The 12147-nt window shown below is 50.1% G+C and overlaps 1 protein-coding gene across 1 annotated transcript in view; it reads left to right on the forward strand.

Moving 5' to 3' along the window:
* The first annotated feature begins 2981 nt into the window (after nt 1–2981).
* Nucleotides 2982–12147, forward strand: part of LOC135551081 (neurobeachin-like) — a 304485-nt gene continuing 295319 nt past the window's right edge. The window contains exon 1 of the mRNA XM_064982478.1: nt 2982–3347. Within this exon, the coding sequence (XP_064838550.1) occupies nt 3069–3347 (279 nt within the window). The 5' untranslated portion in view covers nt 2982–3068. The remainder of the gene's footprint in view (nt 3348–12147) is intronic.

The following is a 12147-nucleotide window of genomic DNA, read 5'->3' on the forward strand; positions in this document are numbered from 1 at the left end:
AAATTTAACACTGTGGGTGTTAAAATTATTATCTCAAATGTGCTTAGCTGAAAGGTTATACACACACACATACACATACACACACACACACACACACAAATACACACACACACACACACACACTCACAAATACACACACACACACACACACACACACACACACACACACACACACACACACAGTGCATAGAACATCTGGGTTGCTGCTTTGGCCTTCGACAGAAGATGAGATGGAGAAAAGGACGGAGGAATTGAAGCATGGGAGAGCAGGGGAGGAGAAGAGAATGGGGGAGGAGGGGAGGGGAAGAGGATGGGAGAGAGGGAAAGAAGGAAGGGTTCAGTATGTAGGGGGAGATGAAAGTGAAGGATAGGAGAGGACAGGATGAGATGAGAGGAGGAGAATATGAGGAGAAGAGGAGAAGATGGGGCGGAGGAGGAGAGGAGTAGATGTGGCGGAGGAGGAGAGGAGAAGATGGGGCGGAGGAGGAGAGGAGAAGATGAGGAGGAGAGGAGAAGATGATGGGCGGAGGAGGAGAGGAGAAGATGGGGCGGAGGAGGAGAGGAGAAGATGGGGAGGAGGAGGAGAGGAGAAGATGATGGGCGGAGGAGGAGAGGAGAAGATGGGGCGGAGGAGGAGAGGAGAAGATGGGGCGGAGGAGAAGAGGAGAAGATGAGGAGAAGAGGAGAAGATGGGGCGGAGGAGGAGAGGAGAAGATGGGGCGGAGGAGGAGAGGAGTAGATGGGGCGGAGGAGGAGAGGAGAAGATGGGGCGGAGGAGAAGAGGAGAAGATGAGGAGAAGAGGAGAAGATGGGGCGGAGGAGGAGAGGAGAAGATGGGGCGGAGGAGGAGAGGAGAAGATGGGGCGGAGGAGGAGAGGAGAAGATGGGGCGGAGGAGGAGAGGAGAAGATGGGGCGGAGGAGGAGAGGAGTAGATGGGGCGGAGGAGGAGAGGAGAAGATGGGGCGGAGGAGGAGAGGAGTAGATGGGGCGGAGGAGGAGAGGAGAAGATGGGGCAGAGGAGGAGAGGAGAAGATGGGGCGGAGGAGGAGAGGAGAAGATGGGGCGGAGGAGGAGAGGAGAAGATGGGGCAGAGGAGGAGAGGAGAAGATGGGGCGGAGGAGGAGAGGAGAAGATGATGGGCGGAGGAAAAAATGAGAGGAGAAGATGAGGAGGAGAGGAGAAGAGGAGAAGATGAGGAGGAGAGGAGAAGAGGAGAAGATGATGGGCGGAGGAAAAAATGAGAGGAGAGGAGAAGACGAGGGGTGGAGGATGTAAGAAAAAGGGAAGGAGGAGTGTGGGACAGTCAGACAGTCAGACACGTAAATAAATAAACAGGTTCTGTCTGGGACTTAGAGACACAAACTCACTCTCCCTCTACACCCGCTGAACTCTATTTAAACTACACAAGTGCTGCTCACAAAATATTAATATGACACACAGTCTGGATGAGTTTTTGTCCTAATGTGTATGCCTCATTCTTGTTTTATTGTGTGTGTGTGTGTGTGTGTGTGTGTGTGTGTGTGTGTGTGTGTGTGTGTGTGTGTGTGTGTGTGTGTGTGTGTGTGTGTGTGTGTGTGTGTGTGTGTGTGAGAGACCCAAGGTTATTTTAGTTTTATGTTTTCATATTATACTGAACAAAATAATATAAACGCAACATTCAACAATTTCAAAGATTTTACTGAGCTACAGTTCATATAAGGCAATCAGTAATTTATGGCTTTCACATGACTGGGAATACAGATATGCAGCGTGACACATCTCCTTCACACAGAGTTGATCAGGCTGTTGATTGTGGCCTGTGGAATGTTGTCTCAATCCTCCTTATTGGCTGTGTGAAGTTGCTGGATATCGGCAGGAACTGGAACACGCTGTCGTACAAGTCGATCCAGAGCATCCCAAACATGCTCAATTGTTGACATGCAGTGGTGGAAAAAGTACCCAATTGTCATACTTGAGTTAAAGTAAAGATACATTAATAGAAAATGCCTCAAGTAAAAGTTTGTCACCCAGTAAAATACTACTTGAGTTAAAGTAAAGATACCTTAATAGAAAATGACTCAAGTAAAAGTTAGTCACCCAGTAAAATACTACTTGAGTACAAGTAAAAAAGTATTTGTTTTAAAATATACTTTACTTATGTAAATGTGATATCAGTTTTATATTTTTAAGAAACATGTGTTGGTACCCTTCTCCAGATCTGTGCCTCAACACTATCCTGTCTCGGAGCTCTACGGACAATTCCTTCGACCTCATGGCTTGGTTCTCGCTCTAACATGCACTGTCAACTGTGGGACCTTTCCAAATCATGTCCAATCAATTGAATTTACCACAAGTGGACTCTGATCAAGTTGTGGAAACATTTCAAGGATTATCAATGGAAACAGGATGCACCTGAGCTCAATTTCGAGTTTCATAGCAAAGAGTCTGAATACTTATGTAAATAAGGTATTTATTTTTCATTTTTAAATACATTTGTAAAAATTGCTAAAAAAAAACTGTTTTCGCTTTGTCACTGCGGGCTATTGTGTGTAGATTGATAAGGGGGAAGAAATGATGCTATGAATTTTAGAATAAGGCTGTAACATAACAAAATGTGGAGACAGGGAAGGGGTCTGAATACTTTCCGAATTCACTGTTTCTTCTTCATGATTGCATGAGAGCAGCCTGATGAGCTCTCCAGTGCGCAGGCGTGGCAAGCGCGCAAATACGCAGGCAGTGGGCGTCAACATGGCGTCATGACGACGAGCTCCGCTCACTGCAGCTTCCCAAAGAGACAGAGACAGAGACAGAGGAGGCGATACGAAAGAGGGTATCGTTCTGCGGAGCATAGAGAACACGTTTTATTTATGCATTCCTTCGCACCATTAAATAAGAGGAGACGTTAATTTATCGTTTCTTTTGTAATTTCATACTCCTTATAACCCCACCCCCCCCCCCCATATTTTCTATATATTTTTTTTTAGCAGCGGAACGACAGAGAGTTGTGGTCTAGAGCAGGTGTTTGAGAAAGAGACAGAGACCCTAGCGGCCGCTCCTCTCTCCGTCTTCTCCCGTCTCTAAAGGGGAAATGTCGATCGAGAAACCGGCTACTGCACCTCCACTCTCAGATCCAGACCGATCCGCTCCTCCCCCGGGCCCCGGCCAGCCGCAGGTCGTCACGGGCGCTGGTTCGGCTCCCATCGGGGACAGGATGGTCTCTGGATCCGGTTCTATGGTGCTCCAGGCCGGGGTCATCAACCCCGCCGTGCCAATCAGGAATATCCAAATGAAATTCGCGGTGCTGGTGGGCCTTATTCAGGTTGGAGAGGTTAGCAACCGGGACATCGTCGAAACGGTTCTCAACCTGGTAAGTAGAAACCGTTCTAGCGGAGGTTAGCGCCTCCGCTATAGTTTATCCATTAGTCCTATAGGCAACATTAGGAGATGGCGAGAATCACTGTGCTGCTGTAGTCCTACACCGCTGTGTGTAGCAGCCCTAAAACTCCTGTTTTATCTATCTATTTAGTGGCCAAAGCTTTGCCAGATGATATCAGATGTCTGATCAGTGGAAGGATTAATGTCGTTTTCCAAACATGCAGTGGAGATAATGAGAGGCTGGATGATCATTAACGCTGCAGAGAGGTAGATAGAGAGGGAGGAGGACAACGACTGTGATTTGTGAAGGTTTGAGGCTAAACCAAGGCATGTGATGTGTGACCCCTCGCTACGGAGCAGTAGGTTGCAGTTATCCAGCGGTTATTGACGGTATGGTCCGTCTCTCTCTGTGTGAAGGATATTCATGTATGGATGTGGCACTGGCGACGCTCGGAAATATGTGACCGGAAATACCTTTAGTCGAGATGGTGTGTGTGTGTGTGTGTGTCCAATTTCAGCTGAGCCCGAATGAAAACATTAACTTGACCCCATTGACAAGCCAATGAAACATTAAACAAAATTGATACCATCATGTGCAAGTGTGTCTGTTACACACACAAACTCCGAATCGTAACATTGTTTCTGAACACTGCACGACACCTCGCTGTATTGGGACAATGTTGCACACCTCGCGAACAACCGAGGACAACCCTAACACGTTATATTGGATTGTGGTTTACCTCTCTGCAGGCTACGGGATTGAACAAAGACCGAGTAGCATTGTGCTCCGTGCATTGTTTTCGCCGTATGTAGACTACAACCTATGAGTGACCCAGAAAGAATGAGCCCATAGTTAGTTTTCAACAGGATATTTAGCTTATTATATAAGCACAATATGGTGGTGTTTAATTATTTATTTTATATTTTAATATTGGCGTCTTTTCAATTCAATAAGCTAAGTGCACCTGCTTCTCCCTGAATAGGGTAACCTGTGCTAAACTAACAAATGTGTTTTAATGCACATCTCAGATGCGCTTATGTCCTATAGCCTCGGCAAGGGGTATCTGGACTGTGTGTGTGTGAGGGGATGTTTTCATCCCATTATGCTAGAGTATCTTTAGCCTAAAGGCTACGTTTCTTAGGCTACACTTGAAAAAATACTGGACTGTTTGGTTGACCCAACTGCTGGCATTGGGTCACTTAGTTGGGTTGTTTTCTTAAAAAAAAAACTGTTGGGTTATTGATGCTGGGTTATTGATGCTGGGTTATTGATGCTGGGTGTTGGGTTATTGATGCTGGGTGTTGGGTTATTGATGCTGGGTGTTGGGTTATTGATGCTGGGTTATTGATGCTGGGTTATTGATGCTGGGTGTTGGGTTATTGATGCTGGGTGTTGGGTTATTGATGCTGGGTTATTGATGCTGGGTGTTGGGTTATTGATGCTGGGTACTGGGTTATTGATGCTGGGTTATTGATGCTGGGTGTTGGGTTATTGATGCTGGGTGTTGGGTTATTGATGCTGGGTTATTGATGCTGGTTGGTGGGTTATTGATGCTGGGGTGCTGGGTAATTGATGCTGGGTGTTGGGTTATTGATGCTGGGTTATTGATGCTGGGTTATTGATGCTGGGGTGCTGGGTTATTAATGCTGGGTTATTGAGATATGACCCAGTGGGTCTGATCAGAAGACTGGAGCCGTGGCTTAGTTCATCTATTCTGTTGTACTGTTATCCCATGTTAAGGTTGGACTCTGACACTGTTGACAATGAGGCTTTCACCAGTGTATGAGTTCCTCAAGAGCCTATGGCATCTCAGTGTTGGGATGAATAGCACCATATCCCAGCATTGTATCTCAGTGTTGGGATGAATAGCACCATATCCCAGCATTGTATCTCAGTGTTGGGATGAATAGCACCATATCCCAGCATTGTATCTCAGTGTTGGGATGAATAGCACCATATCCCAGCATTGTATCTCAGTGTTGGGATGAATAGCACCATATCCCAGCATTGTATCTCAGTGTCGGGATGAATAGCACCATATCCCAGCATTGTATCTCAGTGTTGGGATGAATAGCACCATATCCCAGCATTGTATCTCAGTGTTGGGATGAATAGCACCATATCCCAGCATTGTATCTCAGTGTTGGGATGAATAGCACCATATCCCAGCATTGTATCTCAGTGTTGGGATGAATAGCACCATATCCCAGCATTGCATCTCAGTGTTGGGATGAATAGCACCATATCCCAGCATTGTATCTCAGTGTCGGGATATGTAAGTAATACCTTTTCTGTATTTAAATAAGAATATATAAAGTGCTGTTAAATTGTGATCTGTTTTGAAAGGGTCCTAAATAAGCCTATATCTCTCAACAACATGGTTTTATATTGAATTGGTCAAAATGATCAAAATCTTATGATAAGGCAAATTAGGCTAAATGCTTATGATAAAGTAGATCAGAATCTTATGGCTAATTGCGAGTCCATTTTGGTGAATAGCGTGATCTACCCCTGATTGTGGATCATTTGGGTATCGGCCTGAACAAGAATCTGGGTTTATCTTATTCAACGTCTCGGTGAAACGGTGAAGTTTTCATCCCAGTAGAGTGGTAGATTCGTCTTCCTTGGGGTTCCCGATAGCGCTCTAAGGCACTGCATCTCAGTGCTAGAGGCGTCACTATAGACCCTGGTTCGATTCCAGGCTGTATCTCAACCGGCTGTGATTGAGAGTTCCCATAGGGCGGCGCACAATTGGCCCAGCGTCGTCCGGGTCTGGCCGGGGTAGGCCGTCATTGTAAATAAGAATTTGTTCTTAACTGACCTGCCTAGTTAAATAAAGGTTAAATAAAATGACATTTTCAAGCTAATAGGCTACATCCTTGGCATGATGATGCACAAACAAATTCATTTTACAGTTTACCATCGCCTGTAACAGAATAGAGGAGGAAAGATGGAGGGAGAGAGATGGTAGTCTGGCCTCCCAGGCAAGAAGGCGGACATCACCATGCATTTAAAAGCATGTGGCAGAGGAGCGGGGGATGAGAGAGAGAGCGAGGGGGGGGGGGGGGGGTGATGCTGCAGTGGTGATGTGCCCTGAAATCAGCAGCTGATGCTGTGGAAGTCAAGCAGATACAGCATCCAGACAGGCAGAGGCAGTCAGACAGTCAGTCAGTCAGAGGCAGTCAGACAGTCAGTCAGTCAGAGGCAGTCAGACAGTCAGTCAGTCAGAGGCAGTCAGACAGTCAGTCAGAGGCAGGCACGCAGGCAGGCAGGCAGGCAGAGGCAGTCAGACAGTCAGTCAGAGACAGGCAGTCAGCTAGTCAGTCAGAGGCAGGCAGTCAGCTAGTCAGTCAGAGACAGGCAGTCAGCTAGTCAGTCAGAGGCAGGCAGTCAGTCAGAGGCAGGCACGCAGGCAGGCAGAGGCAGTCAGACAGTCAGTCAGAGACAGGCAGACAGCTAGTCAGTCAGAGGCAGGCAGTCAGTCAGAGGCAGGCACGCAGGCAGGCAGGCAGTCAGAGAGGCAGGAGCGCAGGGCAAAATGGATGGATGGGCCAGTAGCTAGTTAGTACATACACGGGGCAAAGCACACATCTAGCATTAGCTTCCCTCTAACTCACCTCAAATACTAATTCATTCCTTTCGGCCATTACGGGAAAGAAGGAAAACTGACCTGGGATTAGTTTCATGGGGCAATTTCAGAGCAGAGAGAGAGAGAACAGCTGACCACTGTGACTGACCCAAACTTAAGGAAAGCTTTGACTATGTACAGAGTCAGCGAGCATAGCCTTGCTATTGAGAAAGTCCGCCGTAGGCAGACATGGCTCTCAAGAGAAGACAGGCTATGTGCTCACTGCCCACAAAATGAGGGGGAAACTGAGCTGCACTTCCTAACCTCCTGCCCAATGTATGACCATGTTAGAGACACATATTTCCCTCAGATTACACAGACCCACAAAGGATTAGAAAACAAATCCTATTTTGATGAACTCCCATATCTACTGGGTGAAATTCCACAGTGTGCCATCAGAGTAGCAAGATTTGTGACCTGTTGCCACGAGAAAAGGTCAACCAGTGAAGAACAAACACCATTGTAAATACAACCTATATTTATGCTTATTTATTTTCCCTTTTGTACATTAACCATTTGTTCATCGTTACAACATTGTATATAGAGATAATATAACATTTGTAAGGTCTTTATTCTTTTGAAACTTCTGTATGTTCAATGTTTACTGTTAATATACAAAAGAGAAATGAACAATAAAAATTGTCTACCTCACTTGCTCTGGCAATGTGTTTCCCCTGCCAATACAGCCCCTTCAATTGAAAGGAGAGAGGGAAGGGAGAGTTCATCCATTTCACTTGCTTTGGAGGGAGGGAGGGAGAGAGAGAAAGAAAACACCATCTTATTGGAATGAATTAAGTGCTTTAGGCCTCCAGTCTCGTCTCCTCGGTGGTCAGGACTGTCTGGAATAATATAGCCTTAATTAAAAGAGCTGGTGGTCTGACAGCCAGGGCAGGGATCATCTGTGGTGTTTCGTTGGCCCCAACACGGTCCTCTGCGGCTGGGATAGCTGATCCATTATTCAGCCTGGTCGTTCCGTGGAGACCGCAGTGAGACATTCAGCACAACACGCTGGTATTGATGAGGGAGGGATAGAGGGATAGATAGTTGGAGGGGATGGAGGAGACCACAACGAGGCACCACACAGCTGTATTGACGAGGGAGGGATAGAGGGATAGATAGTTGGAGGGGATGGAGGAGACCACAACGAGGCACCACACAGCTGTATTGATGAAGGAGGGATAGAGGGGATGGAGGAGACCACAACGAGGCACCACACAGCTGTATTGACGAGGGAGGGATGGAGGGGATGGAGGAGACCACAACGAGGCACCACACAGCTGTATTGACGAGGGAGGGATGGAGGGGATAGATAGTTGGAGGGGATGGAGGAGACCACAACGAGGCACCACACAGCTGTATTGATGAGGGAGGGATAGAGGGGATGGAGGAGACCACAACGAGGCACCACACAGCTGTATTGACGAGGGAGGGATGGAGGGGATGGAGGAGACCACAACGAGGCACCACACAGCTGTATTGACGAGGAGGGATGGAGGGGATAGATAGTTGGAGGGGATGGAGGAGACCACAACGAGGCACCACACAGCTGTATTGACGAGGGAGGGATAGAGGGGGTGGAGGAGACCACAACGAGGCACCACACAGCTGTATTGACGAGGGAGGGATAGAGGGGGTGGAGGAGACCACAACGAGGCACCACACAGCTGTATTGACGAGGGAGGGATAGAGGGGTGGAGGAGACCACAACGAGGCACCACACAGCTGTATTGACGAGGGAGGGATAGAGGGGTGGAGGAGACCACAACGAGGCACCACACAGCTGTATTGACGAGGGAGGGATAGAGGGGATGGAGGAGACCACAACGAGGCACCACACAGCTGTATTGACGAGGGAGGGATAGAGGGGATGGAGGAGACCACAACGAGGCACACCACAGCTGTATTGACGAGGGAGGGATGGAGGGGATGGAGGAGACCACAACGAGGCACCACACAGCTGTATTGACGAGGGAGGGATAGAGGGGATGGAGGAGACCACAACGAGGCACCACACAGCTGTATTGATGAGGGAGGGATAGAGGGGATGGAGGAGACCACAACGAGGCACACCACAGCTGTATTGATGAGGGAGGGATGGAGGGGATGGAGGAGACCACAACGAGGCACACCACAGCTGTATTGACGAGGAGGGATAGAGGGATAGATAGTTGGAGGGGATGGAGGAGACCACAACGAGGCACCACACAGCTGTATTGATGAGGGAGGGATAGAGGGGATGGAGGAGACCACAACGAGGAACCACACAGCTGTATTGACGAGGAGGGATAGAGGGGTGGAGGAGACCACAACGAGGCACCACACAGCTGTATTGACGAGGGAGGGATAGAGGGGGTGGAGGAGACCACAACGAGGCACCACACAGCTGTATTGACGAGGGAGGGATAGAGGGGATGGAGGAGACCACAACGAGGCACCACACAGCTGTATTGACGAGGGAGGGATAGAGGGGATGGAGGAGACCACAACGAGGCACCACACAGCTGTATTGACGAGGGAGGGATAGAGGGGATGGAGGAGACCACAACGAGGCACACCACAGCTGTATTGACGAGGGAGGGATGGAGGGGATGGAGGAGACCACAACGAGGCACCACACAGCTGTATTGACGAGGGAGGGATAGAGGGGATGGAGGAGACCACAACGAGGCACCACACAGCTGTATTGATGAGGGAGGGATAGAGGGGATGGAGGAGACCACAACGAGGCACACCACAGCTGTATTGATGAGGGAGGGATGGAGGGGATGGAGGAGACCACAACGAGGCACACCACAGCTGTATTGACGAGGGAGGGATAGAGGGATAGATAGTTGGAGGGGATGGAGGAGACCACAACGAGGCACCACACAGCTGTATTGATGAGGGAGGGATAGAGGGGATGGAGGAGACCACAACGAGGAACCACACAGCTGTATTGACGAGGGAGGGATAGAGGGGATGGAGGAGACCACAACGAGGAACCACACAGCTGTATTGACGAGGGAGGGATAGAGGGGATGGAGGAGACCACAACGAGGAACCACACAGCTGTATTGACGAGGAGGGATAGAGGGGATGGAGGAGACCACAACGAGGAACCACACAGCTGTATTGACGAGGGAGGGATAGAGGGGGTGGAGGAGACCACAACGAGGAACCACACAGCTGTATTGACGAGGGAGGGATAGAGGGGGTGGAGGAGACCACAACGAGGCACCACACAGCTGTATTGACGAGGGAGGGATAGAGGGGGTGGAGGAGACCACAACGAGGCACCCCACAGCTGTATTGACGAGGGAGGGATAGAGGGGGTGGAGGAGACCACAACGAGGCACCACACAGCTGTATTGACGAGGGAGGGATAGAGGGGTGGAGGAGACCACAACGAGGCACCACACAGCTGTATTGACGAGGGAGGGATAGAGGGGATGGAGGAGACCACAACGAGGCACCACACAGCTGTATTGACGAGGGAGGGATAGAGGGGATGGAGGAGACCACAACGAGGCACCACACAGCTGTATTGACGAGGGAGGGATAGAGGGGATGGAGGAGACCACAACGAGGCACACCACAGCTGTATTGACGAGGGAGGGATGGAGGGGATGGAGGAGACCACAACGAGGCACCACACAGCTGTATTGACGAGGGAGGGATAGAGGGGATGGAGGAGACCACAACGAGGCACCACACAGCTGTATTGATGAGGGAGGGATAGGGGGATGGAGGAGACCACAACGAGGCACACCACAGCTGTATTGATGAGGGAGGGATGGAGGGGATGGAGGAGACCACAACGAGGCACACCACAGCTGTATTGACGAGGGAGGGATAGAGGGATAGATAGTTGGAGGGGATGGAGGAGACCACAACGAGGCACCACACAGCTGTATTGATGAGGGAGGGATAGAGGGGATGGAGGAGACCACAACGAGGAACCACACAGCTGTATTGACGAGGGAGGGATAGAGGGGATGGAGGAGACCACAACGAGGAACCACACAGCTGTATTGACGAGGGAGGGATAGAGGGGATGGAGGAGACCACAACGAGGAACCACACAGCTGTATTGACGAGGGAGGGATAGAGGGGATGGAGGAGACCACAACGAGGAACCACACAGCTGTATTGACGAGGAGGGATAGAGGGGGTGGAGGAGACCACAACGAGGAACCACACAGCTGTATTGACGAGGGAGGGATAGAGGGGATGGAGGAGACCACAACGAGGAACCACACAGCTGTATTGACGAGGGAGGGATAGAGGGGATGAGGAGACCACAACGAGGCACCACACAGCTGTATTGACGAGGGAGGGATAGAGGGGATGAGGAGACCACAACGAGGCACCACACAGCTGTATTGACGAGGGAGGGATAGAGGGGATGGAGGAGACCACAACGAGGCACCACACAGCTGTATTGACGAGGGAGGGATAGAGGGGGTGGAGGAGACCACAACGAGGCACCACACAGCTGTATTGACGAGGGAGGGATAGAGGGGGTGGAGGAGACCACAACGAGGCACCACACAGCTGTATTGACGAGGGAGGGATAGAGGGGATGGAGGAGACCACAACGAGGCACCACACAGCTGTATTGACGAGGGAGGGATAGAGGGGATGGAGGAGACCACAACGAGGCACCACACAGCTGTATTGACGAGGGAGGGATAGAGGGGATGGAGGAGACCACAACGAGGAACCACACAGCTGTATTGACGAGGGAGGGATAGAGGGGATGGAGGAGACCACAACGAGGCACCACACAGCTGTATTGACGAGGGAGGGATAGAGGGGATGAGGAGACCACAACGAGGAACCACACAGCTGTATTGACGAGGGAGGGATAGAGGGGGTGGAGGAGACCACAACGAGGAACCACACAGCTGTATTGACGAGGGAGGGATAGAGGGGATGGAGGAGACCACAACGAGGAACCACACAGCTGTATTGACGAGGGAGGGATAGAGGGGATGAGGAGACCACAACGAGGCACCACACAGCTGTATTGACGAGGGAGGGATAGAGGGGATGAGGAGACCACAACGAGGCACCACACAGCTGTATTGACGAGGGAGGGATAGAGGGGATGGAGGAGACCACAACGAGGCACCACACAGCTGTATTGACGAGGGAGGGATAGAGGGGGTGGAGGAGACCACA

Source organism: Oncorhynchus masou, chromosome 12 (genome assembly GCF_036934945.1).
Source record: "Oncorhynchus masou masou isolate Uvic2021 chromosome 12, UVic_Omas_1.1, whole genome shotgun sequence".
In the NCBI taxonomy this organism is placed as follows: domain Eukaryota; kingdom Metazoa; phylum Chordata; class Actinopteri; order Salmoniformes; family Salmonidae; genus Oncorhynchus; species Oncorhynchus masou.